The sequence below is a fragment of the Barbus barbus genome (assembly GCF_936440315.1).
Source record: "Barbus barbus genome assembly, chromosome: 19".
NCBI lineage: Eukaryota > Metazoa > Chordata > Actinopteri > Cypriniformes > Cyprinidae > Barbus > Barbus barbus.
Window position 1 is genome coordinate 23,447,609 of NC_136747.1, and position 24,033 is coordinate 23,471,641.

The following is a 24,033-nucleotide window of genomic DNA, read 5'->3' on the forward strand; positions in this document are numbered from 1 at the left end:
TGAACTTAGCCAAGATTATCTTCAGTTTGGTCTAATAACTGACAAAAAGCAACTTCACTTGATAATGATTTACAATAGTCATCAATGCAGAACTCTTATTACAATACTACATGTAAAGTAAAATATAGACTACAGTATATTTGAATAATAATATTATTCTAATTTTAAATAATAATAATAAATGGTTTATCAGACATAGATTTTTGTTGATAAATTGTATTATCTTTGTATCGAGAGCATTTATTAATTGAAGTAGTTGTTGAACACACAGAATTTACATAGACTACATCCATTTCATTAAACTGGCTGTCTGAGTGACTGACATCAGTGTAGCACTGGAAATAATCATTGGCAGACAGTAGCAAATTCAATAAAAAAAACAAAAACTAGGCTAAATAGAATAACATTTCCAAAAGGCAAAATGACAAAAGTCCCATGACAGTTATACCTTAAAACATCAATTTCCTTATTTATTTGCACTTGACTCACCCATATTTAGTTTTTCTAACAAGCTGTCTTGTATTTCTTGCATTGGGCTTGTCTCTTCTATTAAAATGGTTCATAATATTGCTTATTCAAAAAAACAGCAGGACATTTCTATATTCCTTTGCTCCTCAGATTGCACAAAAACCTTAAAGGTGCAATATTGACAGCTGACAGCGGTTGATGGACTATATGGGCTGAATCACAAAGACCAAAACAAAAACAAACATTCCGACAACAGCATGATTCCTAAACATCTGCAAACATATTGTGCTATTTTTATTCTTTAGTACAGTCAAAAAATTACTTACTGCATTGATCTGGCTTTGATTTGTCCTGATATTACCAGTCGTTTTGAAATTAATAATTTGATCAAATGTGCCATTCATTTGTATGTAATCTGCATCTTTAGTATATCACGTATTTTTAATGCAATTGTTTCTTATTAGGTCTATAATATTCTGAGGTTTCTGAGAGTGCACAGTGAAAACTATATAATTCTTATACCCCTGTAAAATTATCCACCATATTTTTCAATGCGAAAGTAAGCTGTTTTCTGTGAATGTGCGAGACTTCCGGTTCATTAGCTACTGTAGGGAAATAACCAGAAGAGTAAGGGCAGTAAACGGCAAAACTGTTTGCACTACAAACCAGTGTGTTCATAATTAAGATAATACATTAAAATAATATGCTAAGACACACCAGTTTGAAACATCAAGCCGCAAAATGAGCTAAAAATAGCTAGATAGGGAAGTGAGGTCATTTTTAAGAGAAAAGCGCGGGAAGAAAGAACACCGAGAGCGAGCGGGAAAAGGCAGTTTGTGTAGGACAGGAATAGCTGAATCTTCAGTCATACAGAGGCTACGAAACCGACATCAAGAACCCAGAAAGATTGCAGCAGATTCAGCTCAAACTGAGAGATTCATCGCTGCTGTCCTTCTTACTTTTTTTGTTGTTGTTGCTGGAATTCTTTGAATAATCTTTGCAGACACTAGCGCTACATTAAAGAACGCTATCACATGCTGTCCACAACTCAAATTAATTTTTAATGAATCGGTTGAAGAGGTTCTCAAAGGCATCATAAGTCTATAAGCAGATCGTAAAAACCATTGGTACCAGTGGTAGGCAACCACATGCTTATGCTTACGATGCTTTTGAGAAGCGGAGCCCTGAACGAATGAATCAGACTTAATCGGGAAGAGACGGTTCTTAACTCAATGAACACAACGCCTCCTTCAAACCTTTATTCGTAATGATTAATGAACGTGGTTAATGGCTCAGGATCCACAGGAAGTCCATGGATTTGAAACGGTTAAATCCGAAGGAACCGATTTTCGGGAGTTTGTTACGAGTCGGAACTTTGTACAAGGCAGCTGATATTAAAATCTCCAATGTCAATTAAATTGTAAAACTGAAAAATGTAAATGGATTTCCCCCCCAATATTTTTATGTTAAAAATGTAACGAACATTTTAATCTTTTAACGATTTGTTTTACAGTTATAGATTGTGTTCACCTGCAACCATGCTACACCAAAAATGTGACTTTTGAACTGAAACTTCCAGCCGCAGGTATAGTGTGAATTATACCAAATGACCTCATTCATCATAATATGTTAATGACAGAATTGCATGTTTGGGGTGAATTACTCAAGATGGTGAATTAAACAGCTGCAACAGCTTCACACACAAATCTTTTCTTTGCAAAACAGTATGCATCCATCCAGAAATTTGTATCTCCGCCTGGATGTCCCAGACTAGCGCAGTCTTCACCGTCCGGGTGGTCTTTAGTCCAGTTATCAGGCTCACTGGTTCCTTTATCCCGTTTCATCCAGAATCTGCAAAAAGAAAAAACGAAACGCTTAGGTAGAAACCTGCTAATCTACATTTATTATTATCATTTATTGCTAGCTTTTATGCAAAAATGCAAAGGCTGTATTGCCAAGATTAATGAAGATCTTACGCTACTGAATTGTTAAGTGGCTGGTTGTTCACCCAAACCCAGTGACCTTCAGTGTACAAATCATTAAGACCAATCCAGTGAGTCTCTTCAACATTAGAGGTAACAAAATCCTGATGGAGGAAAAAAATATACATTGTTTGTGATGTTTCTAATTTCTAAGCAACTTTGAAAAAAGAGTCTACTTTATGAATAAATCAATTTGAGATGGAATCAGTCCTGCCCTTTTTCTTGTTTACCAGAAATACATCATGCACACCTGCTCTGCTTTGCTGTTTATGATCACTAGATGTCCTCCTAGAGTCATACAGTGATCTCGACTCTGTGTCCAGTTCATCTTGACCTTAGAGAAGTAGTAACACTTTCCTCCAGAATGAATCCAGTGCACGGCACAAAGTGCACAACCTGTGCTGTCTTGTAAAATAGGTATGATTAATTATTCATATTTCACACAATTTCCCTCTTTACTTTAGAGATATTACATAATTGTCTGTAAGGTCTTTTAGCTTTGCAGAAGGCTGAAATGATCAAACTTACGGTTAAATCTGCCCAGCTTTTTAAGTGTCTCCATATGCTGGCTCTTGAGCGCATCAAACTGTTCTTTGTAATCTGTGTGACAAGGCAAAAAAGTAGAAAAAAAAAGCATTCAAGATGAAATGATTCATTCTTCAGACCATGATCTAAATATAAACTAACTTAACTCACTATAGTTAATATGGAGATCCTCTCTAACGTGTGTTATTAACTGTAAGTGTACAAATCTCTTGCCAAGGTGTGTGTGTGTGAGTGTGTGTGTGTGTGAGTGTGAGTGGGGGGGGGGGGACTCATGTTGCTGTACTGGATCATGAAATATATTTTATTCACCTGTGCCATTCGTTTTCTGCAGTTGCCCTAAAACGTTGACATCTGATTAAAGACAAAACATAAGCAGTAGTAGTGGTGTCACAATATATATTATATAATATATTTGATTTATACTCACACAGTTTGCCAAGAAAACAGAGACCTCCAAGAGCAAAAACCAGACAGACAGCAAACACAATCAGAAGAACTTTAGTCCACTTAGGCGGGCTTAGGTGTCTCTCTTGTTCTTGCTCTTTAGTGGAGTTACCTGTGGTAGAAATTTGATGAGATGAAGGAAATTATTTCTGAATTCTTGAATCTGTGCAGAATTTCTGTCAGGGACTGTTCAACATATATAACAGTTTGTGTCCTGAGAACAGTTTAAATTTTCAGTTAAAACCTAGCTTTATCATATAGGCAAGCTGACTGTCCGAATGTTTGCCTATGTGATTTTATTATGACCATTGGTACTCAAAAGATATGATAAAAGTAGTCTATATATTTATGTTTTAAAACAAAACTGCTAAATAAGAATTTGTATAATTGGAAATCTGACTGAAAACCTCAAATAACAACTAGGATAAAGATCTTGTGCAGCTGCACCTGCGTAACAACCTTTCATCATGATGCACATGAGATAAATATCTGTTGATCAAAGCATCTTGAGAACATGAATGCTTACAGTCTGCCCACAGGAAAAGGTAAACTTCACAACAGTTCACATAACTTCTGCTTTCAGTAAATATCTCATTTTTTATTTATGCTTTTGGCAGATGCTTTTATTCAAAACAAAGAACTACTTATAAATATATTTAATTTTAAGTTCAGCATGTGAAGGTTGAGGATGCATTAATCAATTATTTGTTTATGAGAAATATACAGAAATAGTTATCATAGCACAATATAAAATTATTTATGTATGTTTTAAGCGCCATTAACATAAAAAACTAAATCAACTATTCTATATAAATTGTTTTAACAATTTTGTTTAATTGAATTAGACAATTAATCTTTAAGGTATTTATTCTATGACTTTCATGCAGGTGTGTATGTACCAAACAATTCTTTATACAGTGGACTACCAGTAAAACTAAGAACAATTTGGGATCAAAAATTATTCTGAAACTTTATTTCGCTTAAGTGTTTTTTCTTTAATTGCTAATGTGATCTTTTTACAACACAGACTGAACAAAATGAAGCATTGCTTGGTAGTTGGTTGACCTAAATTGGTATTATCTAATTGTGTACTTCAATATAACTGCTACATACCTTTCTATCTGAAAGAGTTCTTGTCATATTTTATTACCGTTTTCTAAACTATAGCGATTAAACTGAGATAATGTGAGAAATGGCTATATATTTGTAACTGTTACTGGATATGTTATTTCCATGCTGTGAAGTCACAGAATAATTTCACTCAGTTAGCCTTTATGATTAATGAACGGTGAAGATGACTGAAATGTACACGCTGCTCATAGAAATACTGAATAATAACATCATGAATTATAATAAGTGTGAATTTAATACAATAACATTTGTAAAAACATACCACTGTGGGCTTTCTGTGCCAATTCTCCAACGGACTAATGTAATCTTTTTTTTTTGTTTGTTTTTTTAAATAGAAACATTATTTTATCACATCATAAATCTTTTTCATAAAAGATTACGCAAGCAAGAGATTTCATAAATCAGCAAAAACCCTCATTAATCAATATAGACACAAAATATTCAACATTAGACATGTCACTATTGTCCAGAGATACAATTCTTGAAATATATTGACATAAGATTTTTCTTTAAAAGAGAAAAATTAAGGTGCAAAATTAATGTACCATCTACCCTGAATGCAATATAGTCGCTTAGGAAAAAACATCTGCCAAATGTATAATTGTTGGATGAGCATAGGTAAATGGTATACACAGTTACTACAGTGCTAAATCTTCAGAATAGAAATCGCATGATGCCTTACCTTTATAATGAGAGTGTTTTTCACCTGAAGCAGCTGTTGAAAATGTGAAACCAGAACATTCGTTGTGTGAATCCATTTCACGAGCCTGACAGAAGATGTGTCCACTGAGACTTGAGTGCTGCTTGAGATTGTTTAGAATAAGGAAGTCACATAAAATGGCATTCTTATTGATACAGACAGGAAGTGATTGTTATATTTGATTGTCTCTGAAAATAGATTATAGTTTGTGTTCTGCAAGAGGGAAAAATGAGGATGGAGGCAAAAGTTTAAATGTTTTATTAATTTATTACCCCCCAACATTAAGAATTAAATTTCATATTTTCAGCATAATTTCAGGGAGCATTGTATGTCATGTATGGACAGGACAATCCCATATTGCACTTCAGTATTTGGACAGAGTTGTCAAGGTTTGGATGGTCAGTGATCCCTGCAGATGTTGGAACTACATTATTTTCATTTGAAAGCTATTCATTAGTTGTGCATTCTAACTTTAGTCGTACTCGTAGGTGTTTCACCAGTGTCAGATTTGTTTGGCTCTTAAGGGTCCTAAAGGCTCTTAAAATGTGAAATTGTCTGGATAGTTACTTAATGGTTTGGCACTGTCTGTATTTTTGTGGTGCCATCAGCCAATTTTCTCATACTGTCATAAATGTATTTTATTCTATATGTATAATTAATTTTGCTTTGTTTTGTTAAACCTAAGAACTTATGACTGTAGAAAGATTAAAATAACAATTCAGCAGATTTTTTTCTAACATCAAGCTTCATTTGAAGAAAATACAACAAAATATGTAGTGTTAGCAAATCATAACTGAATATAAAGATTAGGGACATTTCCACAGCATTTCCTTGCTTTCTCCAAGGCTTTTCTTACATTTAGTTATTTATTTTCTTATCCTTAAAGTGACTTACAAATGAGGAACTTCACAAACAAATTATCCTCAATAGAGCTGCATTAGTGAGCTCTTGTGGAGAAAAGAACAGAGAGAAATACAAAGTGACAAAGTAAATGAAATGTTGTAAAAATACAAAATGATCAGTGATTAAATTTCATCCAGTTTCTCACAAAAACCTACTATATTGCTTCATGAGACTCGAAATAGCTGTAGCGCACATTGCATTTACATTATACATATAGCACAGTCTTATACTATCCTTAAAGGTTAATGAGCTTTTATTTTAGACAAAACTGATTTTTAAAGTTCTGCTTGCACAGTTTACTCGCATGAGATTTAACAACAAGAAAACCACAAGGCTGTCTTCTGCTAACCACAGCAGTTTCATATACCATACTAAAGCATCAAACCGACTGCAGGTTGATTTATGGTAACAAATAAAGTTAGACAGAGCTTTCAATTAAATTCACTGGAGGAAAAATACAGCATTTGTAATATCACACGAGTAACAAATTTGTTATATATATGACATGAGTATCTGTCTGAAGAGCACTGTGCTAGGCTGGGAGATGAGAATTGCAACTTTCAATCTTGGTTTGATGCTTCTTGTGTGTGTGTATATATATATATAAAGCACAAATGGAAACACACACATAGATGAAAGTGTCAGAGAATTAGTAGGCTAATAAATATGTTGGGTATATATGAATTAAAGTTAAAGTGTGTGCATTTTTTTTTTTTTTTTTTTTTGCTATGATGCACTCAGTCTGTTTAGAAGTGCTATAAAATTAATTTTTTGCAGGCTTCTTGATCACTTGGTGTTTGCATTCTTCCTCTTGAGATTCAAGCACTTGTGGTTTCATCGTTCAAGCAGGTTGTTTTATGACTTTATACTGTATTTCCATTTGTGCTTATTTTTTAACCAGTAGACTGGTTGCACACATACTAATCAATATCATTATTCCAGACTATAATAATATTACTAATAATGTTAGTTAACCTAATGCTTACATCTAATAGCAATTGCTCAATCATTTATCTGACTTGCCTGTTTGATTAGCTGGTTATGGTGACCAGATCTGCTCCTTTTGAAACAGAAAGCACGACTGCTTGACCAGTTCAGTGTAGAAGACCTACATATATACAGACTTCCACAAAAAGATATCCATCCATCCACAGAGAGATGAATAATGAACAACAATTAAAAAGGAGTAATTAAATCTTTCATTATTTAGATCTTAAAGCTTTCATCTGTAAAAAATATATTCCATCACACTTTGTATCAGACTAAACATCCAAACTAAGACTCATTAAAAAGGACAGCATTTCTTTGTGTGTTGTATCTGCCTGTAAGATCATTAAGCTCTTTCTTCATGCCTGATGAAAAGGCAATTAAAAAGTAAATGAGAAATGAACAGATACTGTATATAGGGACAAAAATGTAAAGTGTAAATTAGCGATATATGCTATTTACACTAAGTACAAATAGCATATTTTCTTAGTGATAGATGGTATTTACACTAACGATACACTAAGTGCAAATATCAATGGATTCTATTTATACTCAGTGAAAATAGCAGTATTTTTAGCGATATGCTATTAGTGCAAATAACGATAGATTCTGTTTACAGTATGTTAAAATAGCAGGATTTTGCTATTTATACTAGTTGCAAATAGTGGAAATTATCTGCACTTCAGTACTGTATTACATTATAAAACAGTATGCATTAATAATGTATTGAGTGTAAATTATCATTTGAATTCAAATTATTAAATGGATGCCACCTTATTGGTACAATAAAGCCCCCCCTACACCTACCCGATACTTTATTTTCAACTTTTTTTTTAAATAAATGCCTTTACGATGTGATATGAGATTTGAAAAGGGAGAAGATGGGTTTGCGTCGATCGCGTCAAAAAGACCACGGCACACGCTTTACCATCATCGCCGCTGGAGCTGTTTTATAGTCATTTTTTTAGAATCTTTATAATCCCAATCACACGTTTGTGGGCGGAGTTAGTATAAATAGCCTCTGCCAACAAGGCAGGCTATTTGCACTGTGTGTAAATATACACTCCAGAGAAGAATAAAGACTCAAAGGTTGGGGTGTTTTAAATGTCAAATGGTGTAATTAGTTTTTAGTTCCACTATAGCTTGCTCACTATATCTTCCAGAAGGGATAAGGCAGATACAATTACTTGCAGGTGTTGGACAAAAATAGGTTAATACAATTTGTGTATTTTATAATGAAAAAATTAAACAAACAAACATTGCAATTATCTTTTATTTATCTTTTCATGGTCTATATTATCCAGGTTGTATATCAGTGTAGTAAAAGTTGTTTAGCAGTGCTACAAATACCCAGTGAAATGAGTGACTGGTCAGACTGCCATTTGGAAACGCCAGTGCTTAAAAGGCAGCAAACAATAATGTTTATGTTATAAGTATAAGATTATGTTTTAAGTCCTTTGGTTCTGTAAATTAAATGGTGCATCAGAGCTGCTTTGGAACATGTTATCTTATCAACAGTGCAGTGATATAACATTAAAGGACATTGTGTGCAGATGTGGCTAACATGAAAGCATCAAACTATCCATCTTAAATATATATATATATATTTTTTTATTTTTATTTGTTGCATCAATACACCATATCAGTCCATATCAATTTACAGTTATAACCCTAATAGGTTCTGCAAAACTATTAATTTATAGCCATTGTTCTTAGTGTCCTTTTAAAGACCTCACAGCATTTGTGAGAAATTAAGACTAATACAAACAAGATGAAGATTATTGCTATTGTTTATGTGATAAACAGTTAGTGTTTATTGAAGGAAATACTAATTTGATATCTTCCCCTTTAATTTATAACATTGTGGTTTAATGAATGAAACATTTTACAAAGTTTTTGCTTTGATAATCTTGCTAATATGATATTGCTGTCTGTACTTCTCTCTGAAAAACAATAATATCTTACCTGTGAATTCAGAGCATTTGCCACCTGAAGCTATTGCTGAAGGCAAGTAATCAACATTGTCATAGTTTGAATTCATTTCATGAGCCTGATGGGTTACTGGTTTACTGGAAGCACGGAAGCCACAGACATATTAGTAGCAATAAGAGTCGTTTGTACAGACAGAAAAAACTATAAATAAGCAGTGTACAAAGTGAAGCAGAGGAATAGATCCCAGCATTTACAAGCACAATGTTAACATTTAAATATGTAACTGGCAGTATGCAACTTGAAAATGCTTACATGTCCTTTTTTTAACAAACATATATGAAAAATAGGCTATGTATCATTAATTGCACATACACAATGATGCTATTTAGCCACACTGCACTTGTGTGCATCTGTAGATGATCCAGATACGGAAACATGCAGGAAATTACAAAAACCTCAAACTCAGAAAGTGAGCTACAGTTATGAAAGATTTTCTGTTAAAAGTTTGCTCTTTAAAAATATTTTCAGAAATGTTGGGGGGAAATATGTGATTTTATATAATCAATTTTCATACTGACAAGGATTTTTTGGCTATGCTTTGAGAAAATGCTGCCATTCAACTCTCATACTGTTTTGGACACGTATACTGTTTTGTCAGTAATGATGAACAAATCATTCTTTTTTAATGAAACTGTGGTTTTGGTCCAGGAAGCTGATAATGTGAAACGACTATTTGACTTGGTTCTTGAAACCTCAAAACCTGCACCAACTATTGAATTTGTACATGTTTGTTTTATTACGACCCAAGCCACAGCTCACTTACTCACTAAACCACAACTGGATGGCAGGGATGTTAAAAGCTATTATAAAGTAAAATACAATATTGACATTTAGTAGGGAAGAGAAAGAAACAATGACCGAGAACAGGTACAAATTTGATCTCTACTTTAGTTTTTTAAGTGTGACATTGATTTATAAAATGAAGTTTTGCTGCCTTTGATAGCTCAGGATAGCAACTGAAGGGTTTGGTGTCTTTGTTTTCTCTTATATCCTAGTATGGTATACATCTCTTATATATTTTACTTCTTGTTATTCACAACTTGGTTGTACTTATATGTGCTGTTTTATTTGCTAATTTTGTTTTGTTAAACCTATAAATTATGATTTAAAATGATAAATTATTATAGAGCTGTCAGCATATTTAATTTTTTTTTATTTGTTTTATTTTTTTGTAAACTCAACTACTACAAAATAAACAGTGCTAGCATAACATAAAATTTAGTCATTTAATAATCATTACAGCGACTTAGAAATGAAGAATCAGATTATCATCATAGAGGACACTGCATTAATGACCTCTTGTGGAGAAAATAAGAGAAATACAAAGTAGCCTAACAGAACAGGCAAAAAATTAAAATAAAATAAAAAAATGCCCTCATGAGATTATCATCAGTTCAGTTATTCTACAGCACACAAGATTTTATACTATATGCTACTCTTAACCTATTTTCTTTAACCCAAATGCTGGGTTCAGCCTGTTGGGTCATTTTATTGGGTTGTTTTTAATATTTTTACCCAGGTGCTGGGTCATTTTTAACACAGGGTTATTTGTTTTTCTATCTAACCGCTGGGTTGACCCTGTCTCCAGTGAAACTTCTCCACAACGCAGCTGCAGAGAACACTGGCTTTTTAAGCCCACAGGAGAGAGCGGTTGTCAGTGCCGCTGCTGCGGATTTTGGGGACTCTTTCGAGGAAATAACAGTTTGTATACATTTTATTTTATTTATATAGTTTTTAATGTGGTGGTGGAAATGCCTTTGCCTTGCATAACATGGCTTTACATTAAGCCTTGACATGTGCTTGTCCTTTGTAAATGTAAATGTAATCCATTCTGAAGCAATAGTCTCATCACTGCTTTATGAGGTCTTTAATCAGCATATTTGTGATATTTGCCTTAAACTGATTTCTAGGACACTTTTAACTTTATGAAGGGCAATATTTTCCTAACCTTAGTAAATGTACGTGTCATCGACTCAAATTCTTAAATTTGATCAATACATTCAGTTAGAATAATTAGACTGTATGGTTGTTACCATTCAAATGAAATCAGTATCAACAAACTCCATCTTTCCTCTGCAGAGCAAACACTGAAGCTGCATTGAAAGTGCCCTTTAGATGTATTTACTGTTTAATGAAGATAAGAGGTTCCATAAATGAATCCACACAGTAAAATTACAAATGCATAAATAATGTTATAAGATTAATGTTTTACGTTTTTTAACATATAAATATGAAATGTTGGAAACATTAATTAGTGAATCACTGATTCAACCAATTCGTTCAAACGGCTAATTCATTCAATAAATAAGCAAGTGACTGTCTGTCTTTATGAATGGCTCACTGAATCATCGACTCGTTCAAACTGATTCATTCAAAAACGCTTAATTGTTCAGTAACGAAACACTGCTGTGTGTTGCTCGGAGATGCACGACTGTTCTGGCTTTGCTTAGAACTATTTTCATTAGCAAAAACAGTCAATAATGTGTCTAAAATGTTAGTCAGTTAATATTAACTACTTGTTTATTGAACCACTGTTGTATAAAATCAGCGTCACATTTGTAATAGTAATGGTGCTTGGTTGTGTGATGTTGCTTACCTATATCATATGTTTGTTTCTTTGTGTGTGCTGTTGCCCTATAGTTTGGATTTTTCTGTGAGTCAGATAGACTGCACGGGCCTCAACTCACACAACCTCGATACTGCCAATACGTTATCAGTCAACAATTACACTGAAAGTAATCAAATTAGAATTCTTCTCAGTTTTGGTGCTGCTCTAGTTATTGTTTGTTATTGATGTTTTAATCAGGTTACTTGTCCAGTTGAGGTAAGTAAAATTCTCTTTCACTTGCCCCTTCCCAAAATGTCCCGGAGAGCCCTGCATAACACAAATTGATTTTATTTGTTATATTACTGAGTGTAATTTAATTTGATGTTAAAATATGTTCTCTAATTTCAGTACTGTTTTTGGGCAGGTTTTGGAGTCAGTCACACCATCTTTCAGCTACGAGTGAAATGCAAGTTTGCAGTTCCCTCGCGAACAGCAGCCCTTCACCAGCTCAGATTTCGGCGACACACCGGCACGAGAATTAGTACCATTTTGGTAAAAAACTATTTCAGTGACCGTCTTTTGATTATTGCTGGTGCCTATAGTAATTCTGTGTGTGATTTCTTTTAAAATCTATTTTATTTTATTTTTTTAAATTTCCAGCAATATAAAAAGCCAGCAATATAATAATTTTTAAATAATAGATTACTTAAAATAAACAAACCAGCATGGTGGGTAAAAACGATTAACCCAACTAGCTAGGTCAAAATAACCCAGCATGTGTTCTGTCCAATATTTACTGTACCCAGTGCTTTTGTTTTTAACCCAGCATTTTTTAGAGAGTAAAAATTAGACCTCATTTAGGTAATTAACACCGCTGATGGAGGTAAATTAGTAGGCCTATTTCTTTTCACAGATAAACTTAATCCGATAATTGCAAGAAACATCAGACCAACTTTTTAAATTGTTCATAATTGCACAGTTTTCTCCAGTGGGATCATGTTGTTTCCAGTTATCAGGTTCACTTTTCTCAGATACCCTCTTGTACCAAAACCTGCAAAAGTAGAAACAGGCGATCAGAGTATAAACAATACTTATCCTGCAATAATATTTTGTAGAAAACCACATTATGCAAAGTTTTAAATGTTCCATAATGATCATGATGAATGATAATAATAAATGTGATTTTTGTTACATTGATTAACTTAAATAATTGTAGTCAGTGTTCTTACTGTACTCCAGTTTCGTTGAGAGTTTGGTTATTCACCCAAACCCAGTGTCCTTCAGTTTCCAGATCATTTAGACCAGTAATATTCTTCAATTCTAGAAACCAGAAACGTCTAATAGAGAAAACATCACATGCGATGTTGTTTCTGAATATTGTGATTTTAAACAGGTTCTTTGATTTAATATACATCCAACTTGAAATGTTCTTACCTGTTCTGATTGGCTGGTTATTGTGACAAGATCGGCTCCTTTTGAAACACAGAAAGCGCGACTGCTTGACCAGTTTAGTTTATCAGAGCTGAAGAAGTACAACTTTCCTTTAAAAGTTGTCAAGGTAATGCCACAGTTCAAAGACTGCATAAATGCTGAAATAAAAATCATATGAAAATAATCATTTTTTTTTTTTTTTTTAGTTCATGATGCTTTTGAAATGGGAAAAAAGTTTGGTTTACTATGCAGAGATTTTCAAACTCTGCGCCTAAAGTGTCATGGGTCTGAAGTACAAACATCTCACCTTCATAAAAGGACAGTCGTTCTCTAATTCTGGTGCAATTGGCTGTAAGTTCCTCAATCTTTCTCAACATGACTGGTACAGAAACAGATATTAAAAAAGAGAAAACGAGTGGTTTGAGAAATGTGTTCAAAAGACTGACTTGTATTTGCTAAACAAAAATGAACGTATCAAAGCCAGTTCGGACACTTTAGGTGTGCATGAGTTTGAAGCCAATAACACTTTTGTTGATGTGGAGATGTTCTCTAACTCTGGTGCAATTGGCTGTAAGTTCCTCCAGCTGTCTTGTCATGACTGGTACAGAAACAGTTATGAAGAAAATGGAAATCAAAAGCAAGCAGACAAATTCACCCATGCAGTCCTTTCTTTTTACACTGCTAATAAAACACATGCATAAAATATTATACTTACTTGTGTTGTTAGTTTTCTGGGCAGACAGTTGCATTGAAACATTGACATCTGATTAAAGACAAAACAGTAGCAGTGATGTCACTGATAAATCTACAGTGCCAAGAAAAAGTATGTGAACCCATTGGAAATAGTTGGTTCCTCTTCAGGAACTCGAGCTGCGTCAACGACGCTTTGGGGGACGCCAATAGCGTAACCGGCTCTGAATACCAATCAAATCTGTCCAGAAATGGGAAGGGATGTCACGGGCGAGGTGACGTAATGACCAGCTGGTACAAAAGCACGTGCGGTGAAACCGGCATCAGCTTTTTGTCATTCAGCGAAGCGCTCTGTGACTGGTGAGTCCTATTTACCGTTGTCTGTCTGTTTGTAAAACATGTCAAAGCGAAGTGGGGAGAGGAGTGAGGCGCAATACGGGCTTTGTGTTCCTCCGTGCAAAACGCTGTTTGTGTACGGAGGATACACACAGTCTGTGTGTGCTTTGCTTGGGAGCGAGGCATGCGGAGGCAGCCCTCGAGGGGGCTGATTGTCCGCACTGCGAGGGTTTTCCTCTGCGTGTGCTTCGCTCCCGAAAGGCTCTTTTCTCCGGAGAGGGCTCTTTCACTAGCGTTCCCCGCGGCACTGACCCGCTTCCGCTAAGGCGGAGCGGAGACGGCGTTCGTGGGGTTCGCAACGGGATCTGGCAGAGGGATCGGAGACGAGCGAGCTTTTTCTCCATCCGCACCTGCCGGATCCCGCGACCGCTCCCCGAGTCCGGAAGCACGCGTGGCGGTTTCTTCCCCTCGGGCAGCGGCATCGGCGCTTCTCGCGTCTTCCTCCGAGGAGGTTGACATGGGAGGCGTCGAGCATGTTGCACCCACTCTGTCGTCCCATATGAGGAGCCTGTGGAGTGTTTTGTCGAACCGCAGAGAGGGTTATACTGCGTTCTCTGCGGTTTCAGACTCACCTCCACATCTGAGCCTGCCCTTTTTTTTCCCCGACCTCCACACTGAGGTGTCGAGGTTGTAGGGAAAATATTTCGGCCCGCCTCTTCGTCCCCTCATTCTGTTATTTCGGTAGTGTCATGGGGACGAGTGAGCGCGGTTACAGAGCGATGCCGCGGGTGGAACAGACGCTTGCGAGCTATCTGTCCCCTGACGCTGCGTCGTCTCTGAAGGCAAAGGGTACGCGTCAGCAGGTCGGTCTGGCTCATGTTTGCACATCATGGTGGCATGCCAGGCTGACCTGCTCAAGGAGTTGGATGAGGGCGGGGGATTAATGCGGAGCACATCTGTGTGCTCCGCAAAACCGTTGATTTGTCTCTCCGCGCCGCCAGGGAGACCGTCAAGGCGATCTATGGCAGCCCTGGTGGCGGCGGAGAGGCATCTTTGGTGGACCCTGTCGGATTTATGGTAAGCAATCGTGACAGGGCCTTCCTTCTGGACGCCCCACTTTGCCGCCTGGCCTTTTTTGGTTCAGGAGGCAGGTGGCGGAGTTCCAGCGGTTTCTCCCTCGCCGCTCTCTAGCTCATGGGGCTGCTGGGCGAGAGCAGCCCCTGCCGCGTGCTGGCTCCTCGTATAGGCAAGCGTGCCCCCGCAGGAGCGGATTGGGGCGGTAAGAAGGGTGCGCGGTCAAAGACCTCCCAGCCAAGCAGGCGAAGACGTCTTCGGCCAAGAAGCCCTGATGTGAGTGGGATCAGGGCTTATGAGGGTAGCCCCCGCTGCGGTAGAGCGACGATCGCACGGCGATCGTCACCCCCCCCAGCGCCCTCAGGAGATCGTTCTGCCAACCCTGCCACCTATGGTGCTTCAGGGCGCAGCGGTCTCCAGCGAGCGCATATCTCAGTCTCTTCCGCCCGGTATCGTAGCGGAGCTGAGATGCTCGCCACCCCTTCGGGGGTCTCTGGAGCAGCTAGTTCGGCCGTTCCCTGCCGGGGTTCCGCTTCAGGGCACCGAACTAGCCGCTCCGGGTTACACCAGAGGCCAGTCTCGAGAGACTGGTTCCCTTAGTAGACTATTTTGCAGCGTGGATACTACTGCCAAATGTGTCTCGATGGGTCCTGCGCACTGTAGAGAGAGGCTACAGAATCCAGTTTGATTCTCGTCCGCCTCAATTCAATGGGGTGAATTCCACGTTGTGGGCCCCGAGCAGGCTCTGGTAATGGAACAAGAGGTAGATACTCTCTTAAGGAAAGATACCATCGAGGTGGGTCTTCCTTCCGAAGAGAGTCCGGGTACTACAGCCGGTACTTCATAGTTCCAAGGAGGATGGAGGTTTGCGTCCCTTTTTTAGATCTGCATCAATTGAACCGCTCAGTCTGCAAGACTGAAGTTCAAGATGCTCAGGTAAGTACTCAGATCAAGTCCGAGGACTGGTTTGACACGTAGATCTAAAAGACGCATACTTCCATGTCTCCGTCCTTCCCACTCACAGGAAGTTCCTGAGGTTTGCTTTTGGGGGCAAAAGCTTACCAATATCGGGTACTTCCCTTCGGCCTAGCACTCTCACCCCACACTTTTACGAGTGTGTGGGCGCCGCGTTAGCTACGGGGCGCCCGCATACTCAATTACATCGGCCTTTGGTTGATTCTCGCTCTATCAGAGCAGAGGGCGGCTCAACATTGAGGTGTTGTTCTCGCTCACTTAAAAGTGTTGGGGTTAAGACTGAACCCCAAGGAAAGTGTGCTTTCTCCATTACAGAGAACCACTTATCTGGGGGTGGTGGGGATTTGACCACGGTGCAGGCACGTATGTCTCCTGCTCGGATCGAGTCAATCCTCACGAAAGTCAGGAGGGTGAAAGAAGGCCAGTCACTCACTGTCAAGCAGTTTAGATACTGCTGGGTCTGGTGGCAGCTGCGTCCAACGGGATACCTTTTGGCCTGCTGTACATGAGACCCCTACAGTGGTGACTCAAGACCAAGGGGTTCTCCCCGAGGGGAAACCCGCTTCGCATGATCAAGGTCACGCGGCGGTGCCTACGTGCCTTGGACATGTGGAGACAACCTTGGTTCTTGTCCCAGGGCCTGGTGTTGGGAGCTCCTTGTCGCCGCGTATGCTAGCGACGGACGCATCCCTCACCGGTTGGGGAGCGGTCATGAGTGGCCACCCTGCCCACGGTCGGTGGAGGGGTCATCATCTCGCCTGGCACATCAACAGGCTCGAGATGCTGGCCGTATTTCAGTACTTCTCCTAGACCTAAGAGGTTGCCATGTGTTAGTTCGCAAGCGACAACACATCGGTGGTCTCTTATAGCAACCACCAAGGAGGTCTGCGGTTCGCGCCCCCTGTACAGGCTGGCACACCAGATCCTTGTGTGGGCTATGAGGCCTAGCTCTCCTGGTTGGTCGAGCTGGCATTGCTCCCCTCAACTTTGAGGGTCACCTTTGAGCATGCCGCTCCCTTCTGAGTGTCTTGAGTTCCCTCTCATGCAGAGAGTTAAGTGCTCTGCTCTCCAGAGATCTGCCTTGGTAGAGCTAGCATTGCTCCCCTCAACTTAGAGGGTCACCTTGAGCATGCCGCTCCCTTCTGAGCATCTGAGTTAGTACCTCATGTGGAGCAGACACCCTGTCGAGGCAGGGGCTGTTATCCGGGAATGCTTCACACCGAGGTGGGGAAGCAGATCTAGAGAGTGTTTGGCCAGGCCCAGGTGGACCTCTTCGCTACTCGGGCAGCGCAATGTCCCCTCTGGTACTCTCTACGTCATCCAGCTCCGAGGGGCTGGATGCCGTGGTACAGACGTGGCCGAGGCTTCGTCTTTATGCCTTTCCCCCGATTGCTCTGCTCCCCGGAGTTCTGGAGAGAGTGCGCCGGGACGGACACCGGCAGCTATTGGTAGCCCCGTTCTGGCCGGGCCGAGTATGGTTCTCGGACCTGATTTTCCTCCTCGACGGCTCTCCATGGGAGATTCCAGTCAGGAGGGATCTCCTCTCACAGGCAGGAGGCACCCTTGTGCACCCCTGCCTGGAGTTATAGAAGCTGTGGGTGTGGCCCCTGAGGGGGCACAGCTGATAGCCTCTGGTCTCTCAACCGAGGTTGTTGAGACCATTCTCCAGTCCAGAGCTCCCTCTACGAGGAAACTGTATGCCCTGAAGTGGAGACTCTTCACTTCATGGTGCGGAGATCACCAGCTCGACCCAGTTAACTGCCCAGTAGGTACAGTGCTGGAGTTCCTGCAGGCTCGACTCTCCGCAGGGTTAGCCCACTCCACCTTGAAGGTCTATGTGGCGGCAATTTCTGCTTACCACACCCCTCTTGGTGGATTGACAGTGGGCGCACAACCCCTAGTTACATGTTTCCTCCGTGGTGCACTGAGGCTTAGTCCTCCTCCCTTTCGGGAGCCTGACCAGGTGCGAGCACATCCACAGAGCTGCCATGTGGAGAAGGACGGACCAGTTGCTAGTGTGCTACGGTCCTTCTAAGAGGGGTCTGCCTGCTTCCAAGCAGACCCTCAGTCGGTGGATTGTGGATGCCATTCACATGGCTTATGAGTCTTCTGACCTCCCCTCGCCGATGGGAGTCAGGGCTCATTCCACTAGGAGTGTGGCGGCCTCCAAGGCCTTTCTCGCAGTTGTCCCTATTCAGGACATCTGCAACGCTGCGGGTTGGTCCACGCCTCTGAACTTAGTCAGATCCTTGGCCTGGACATGTGAGCCACTCCAGTCTCTTCCGTTCTCTTGCCCTAGCTGTGCGCCTCTTTTGGACACACAGGGCAGGGGTGCGGAAGTCTGGAGCCGTTGGTATCTCGTTCCCCAAAGCGTCATTGACGCAGCTCGAGTTCCTGAAGAGGAACGTCTTAGGTTACTTGTGTAACCCTAGTTCCTCGAGGGAACGAGACGCTGCGTCACGGAGCCACACTTCCGGCATCCCTGCCAGCGCTTGCTTCATTCTATAAGCTGATGCCGGTTTCACCGCACGTGCTTTTGTACCAGCTGGTCATTACGTCACCTCGCCCGTGACATCCCTTCCCATTTCTGGACAGATTTGATTGGTATTCAGAGCCGGTTACGCTATTGGCGTCCCCCAAAGCGTCGTTGACGCAGCGTCTCGTTCCCTCGAGGAACTAGGGTTACACAAGTAACCTAAGACGTTTTCTGCCAATTGGTCATAAAATGTCAACTGATCTTCACCAAAGTCACAATTATAACTAACAACTCTCTCTCTCTCTCTCTCTCTCTCTCTCTCTCTCTCTCTCTCTCTCTCTCTCTCTCTCTCTCTCTCTCTCTCTCTCTCTCTCTCTCTCTCTCTCTCTCTCTCTCTCTCTCTCACTCACACACACACACACACACACGTTGGTATTGGTGGTTTACAGGGACTCTCCGTAGGCATTATTACGGTGGCCGAGAGAGCTCAATGCGCTGCAACTTCAGAAAACACATGCAAATAGACAAAGCACAAGCAAATCAAGAAAACATCTTCATCAGTTTGACAGCAGGTGGTGCAAATGCTCACAACACAACCAAATGAATTTTTTGCATTTGCAGCGTGTGTGTTATCAAATTTAGGACGTTTTTTTCTTTATTTGCAGGTGTTTAGCTCTCTCGGCCACTGTACATTATGGTTTTTATACTGTACAAACTGTATTTTCTATCGCCGTACTTCAACCCTACACCTAAACCTACCCCTCACAGAAAACTTTGTGCAATTTTACTTTCTCAGATAAACTAATTCTGTATGATTTATAAGCCTTTTGAAATATGGGGACATGGGGAAATGTCTTCATAAGTCACCTTCTCCTTGTATTACCTGTCATACCCATGTCATTATACAAACTAGTGTTCTCATATGTCACAAAAACACGCACAAGCACGCACACACACACACACACACACACACACACACACACACACACACACACACACGTGAGTTGTTTACAAGCCCATTGTTTTGTCCTGAGCAGTTAAGCTGCCCACCATTCTTCTGAAAAATCCCCCAGGTTCTGCAGTTTTACACTGGTGAATGCTAGAAAAAACAAAACTGTGCAGGTCCTGTTTTTTTTCTCATAAGAAATTATTTGTTCCACAGCACTAATGTTACTGGAATGTGGTCAATAAATACATGAAAGATCAAAATAATTGTTTGTGTGTTGTTAGCTTAAGCATATTGTGTTTGTCTATTGTGACTTTGGTGAAGCTCAGACAATATTTCATGACTAATTAATGTATAAAAACAATCCAATTACAATGGGTTCACATACTTTTTCTTGGTATAGTGTATCTGTTTTAATAAAAATATCAGTTATACTCTCCAAGAGCAAAAACCAGACAGACAGCCAAAACAATTACCTGTGATTATAAATTTGATCATGTAAAGGAAATAATTTCTGAACCTTTGATTCAGTGTAGTATTTCTGTCCAGAACTTTTCCTGAATTTATATTTGGCTTATTTCTGACATATATTAAAAAAAGACAACATGTCCCAACCTGACATTTGTACTCTTGTCCTTGTATGAATCTATGCCAGTGTGGTTTTATCTATACTGTATTTTAAATGTACTGATATTATCATTCGAAGGATAGAATTTTCAAATATTATTTAATTTTTAAATTAAAATACTATTTAACTTAACAGGTTATTAAACTGGATGTTTCAAATGAACAAAGTCCTGTACAGCAGTAACAAATATAAAGATCTTGTGACAACTAGGCCTGTGAAACAACTTTCTATTACGGCAAGTGAGAAAAAATACATTAACTGTTGCTTCACAACATGGTTGCACATGTGCATACACTCATAGAAAACAATGTGTTCGATTTTTAAAGACATGGCTTTTTTTTTTTTTAAATGACAGTGTTGATGGCATTTGATTCCCAGGGAATGCATGGACAGAACAAATATATTTCTTGAATACAATGTAAGTCCTATTTGTTGCATAACATAACATAATGGCATTTAAATTTGCACAGATCTATTTCTGCAGCTCTGTTGCTCTGTACTCATTCTGCTTTTTCCTGTTGTCATCCCTTCAGATGTGTCACATAATTAAACCAGACAGTTATAAAATAACATTCACATTAAGTCCCTTAGTCCACTTTTATCCAAGCAACTTCACTGGCAATTTATCATATCAGTACGGAATCAGTAAAGCTGTAGAGCATGCTCCATTGCATCTGATTATCAGTGATTAAATTATTTTCTGCTTCTCACACATGGCTTCTCACTACATGGCTTCAGAAGACTTAAAATGACTGTAGTGCACATTACATTTACACTATTCATTTAGGTATAGTACATGAGTCTTATACTGTAATGTACTAAAAAACAGATCTTGTAACATTTTTAACTTGATATGAGAAAGCAAATCTAAAAGATCCTTCTCTCTATTTTTGTGCATATGCAAAAATCAATATTACCTTTAGTATCACTGATAGAGGTAAAATGATATTTCTTTTTACATTTTTTTTTTTTTTTTTTTTTTACAAGAAGCTTCAAAAAAGATTGGAAGTTGCCATTCTCATCTCCCAGACTAGCACAATTCTTTCCAGACGGACCCTTGTTTCTCCAGTTATCAGGTTCTGTCAGCCCCTCTCTGAACCAGAACCTTGAAGTAAATAGGTAAACAGTATTTGTAAAGAACACTTTTTTTTGTCATTCAAACTACAGTGTTTACCAGCTGTATTTACTCTACTGTGATTTATGACATTTTATGACAGTTTCATGACAGTTTATGCTTACTGTACTCCAGTTTCATTGAGAGTTTGGTTATTCACCCAAACCCAGTGTCCCTCATTGTCCAAATCACCAAGACCAATCTAGTGTGTCTCTTTAATTTTAGAAATCAGGACATATTTTACACATCTTTTATCTCATTAAATACAGTTTACATATCAAACTAAATCTGGAAGCACTTCATCTACAACTTTCAGTTTCTGCAGCAACAGTGAGTTTGGTTCCCTATCTGTCGGTCACTACGAGTTATGTCGTGACGACATAGGGGGATTTACTTGGAAGCCCCAATCATCTCTGACTAAAGAGAAAACGCCAATGAAATTGGCTAGTGGATTTTGCATACCTGAGCCACTCCCCGTACATACGGGTATAAAAGGGCGACAGGTGCATCCACTCATCATATTTTTGCTTCGGAGCCAAGTGGATGAAGACGGTTGTGCCATTCTCCACAAGCCTCATCTTTGTTTTTGTTCCTGGTTGGCGTCACGGTGCAAACAGCGGAGTCCCTTCTCCAGCGATTCCCCTGGGCACTTCAACTAAAAGAGCAAATTCTAAAAGAGCAAAATCACGGACGATCGCGTCTTTTTCAAGATGCCGTTTCGTCCGTGTCCTCTTGGTTGCGGTCATTTCCTGTCCGCAGATGACGGACACGATCGTTGTCTTCAGTGTCTGGGTCTCCAGCACGCTGAAGCTGCGTTCGTGGATGACTCATGCGTCGCTGCGATCTCGCCTTTCCTTTTTGAAAGGATTGGCACCCTCTGCCGCCACCCGCCCCGGTCTCTCTGGCTCGAGCAGAGGACCGCCGGTTGGCGCTCTGGGGGATCTGAGGGTCACAGTAAGAGCCTCTCCGCCGGGTACGTCCCCACGGACCTCTTACTCCTCACGCAGCGACTGTCCCGTCCGGTTCCCGGGTGATTTCGCTGGTCCGTCCCACGGGGCGCCCAGCATTTCATTCGGTGCGCCACCCGAGGATAGGATGCCGATCACAGCATCGGGGGACGGGTTTACGTCCTCTGAGGATGAAGGTGCAGAGGGGCTGCCGCGAGCATCGGGCTGGAGGTCAACAGACCGCCCAGTCCCGAGCCCTCGCGGCTGGATGATTGGTTTCTCGGAGTGGGGCGCGGCTCACAACCGCGATCTACTCCAGTGCCTTTCTTCCCGGAGGTGCATGAGGAGCTGACGAAGTCATGGATGGCCCCTTTCACGGCCAGAAGCCGCTCGTCTGCCTCCTCTGTCCTCACTACCCTCGATGGCGGGGCTGCCAGGGGGTACGTGGGCATTCCCCAGGTGGAGAGAGCGGTCGCGGTGCACTTGTGCCCGCGAAACGCCGCCACTTGGAGGAATCGCCCACGTCTCCTGTCCAAAGCCTGTAAGCTGACGGCTGCTCTTGCGGCCAAGGCTTATAGTGCTGCGGGCCAGGCAGCCTCTGCCCTGCATGCCATGGCTATCCTGCAGGTTCACCAAGCCAAGGCACTCAAACAAATGCACGAGGGTAGTTCCGACCCGGGGTTGATGCAGGAGCTGCGCACGGCGACTGACTTCGCTCTACGAGCGACGAATGTCTACCATGGTGGTCCAAGAGCGCCATCTCTGGCTCAACCTGGCGGAGATGAAGGATGTCGACAAAGCACGCTTTCTCGACGCTCCCATCTCCCCGGTTGGGCTGTTCGGCGACACCGTCGAGAGATTTGCTCAGCAGTTCTCGGCGGTGCAGAGGCAGACAGAGGCGATCCAGCACATCTTGCCCCGGCGCGAGGCACCTGCAACAGCTGCCCCCGGGCCCAGGCCTCAGTCTGCTCGCCGCCGTGGGCGCCCCCCTGCGTCCTCCAGAGCTGCTCCGCCCCGTGCCGAATCAACACGACCGTTCGAAGGTCGGGCATGGCAGTACAAGGTCCTCCCCTTCGGGCTCTCCCTGTCTCCCCGTGTCTTCACGAAGGTCGTAGAAGGCGCCCTTGCCCCGCTACGGGAAGTGGGCGTCAGGATCCTCAACTACCTCGACGACTGGCTCATTCTGGCCCAGTCCCGAGAGCAGTTGTGCGATCACAGGGAGCGGGTGTTACGACACCTCAGCCAGTTGGGGCTTCGGGTCAACTGGGAAAAGAGCAAGCTCTCCCCTGTGCAGAGAATCTCTTTTCTCGGTGAGTATGACGGCGCGCCTCACGGACGAGCGCGCCCAATCAGTGCTGAACTGCCTGAGTTCCTTCAGGGGCAGGACTGTGGTGCCACTGAAACAGTTTCAGAGGCTCCTGGGGCATATGGCATCCGCAGCTGCGGTCACGCCGCTCGGATTGCTTCATATGAGACCACTCCAGCACTGGTTGCACTCCCGAGTCCCGAGGTGGGCATGGCGCCGCGGTTCACTTCGGGTAAGTATCACACGCGAGTGTCGCCGCTCCTTCAGCCCCTGGACGGACCTTGCCTTTCTACGGGCCGGGGTGCCCTTAGAACAAGTGTCCCGGCATGTTGTTGTCACAACAGATGCCTCCAGCACGGGCTGGGGCGCTACATGCAACGGGCAGGCAGCCTCGGGGCTCTGGACAGGG

The 24,033-nt window shown here is 41.2% G+C and overlaps 1 protein-coding gene across 1 annotated transcript; it reads right to left on the bottom strand.

Moving 5' to 3' along the window:
• Positions 1–1,267: 1,267 nt before the first annotated feature.
• On the bottom strand, positions 1,268–5,386 carry LOC306885818 (C-type lectin domain family 4 member E-like). The gene is made up of 7 exons (XM_079442601.1): positions 5,254–5,386; positions 3,424–3,552; positions 3,306–3,347; positions 2,979–3,050; positions 2,701–2,855; positions 2,445–2,554; positions 1,268–2,319 (listed from the first exon to the last, which is right to left on the bottom strand). The coding sequence occupies exons 1-7, from the start codon at positions 5,327–5,329 to the stop codon at positions 2,145–2,147; spliced, it is 759 nt and encodes a 252-aa protein (XP_079298727.1). The 5' UTR covers positions 5,330–5,386; the 3' UTR covers positions 1,268–2,144.
• Between the last annotated feature and the right edge of the window lie 18,647 nt (positions 5,387–24,033).

Coding starts and splice junctions, on each gene's coding strand:
- LOC306885818 (XM_079442601.1), bottom strand. CDS start 5,329: ATGGATTCACACAACGAATGTTCTGGTTTCACATTTTCAACAGCTGCT. Junction 3,348..3,423: donor CTGTTTTCTTGGCAAACTGT/GTGAGTATAAAT, acceptor GTCTTTAATCAG/ATGTCAACGTTTTAGGGCAA. Junction 2,555..2,700: donor TAAACAGCAAAGCAGAGCAG/GTGTGCATGATG, acceptor TTCCTCCATCAG/GATTTTGTTACCTCTAATGT.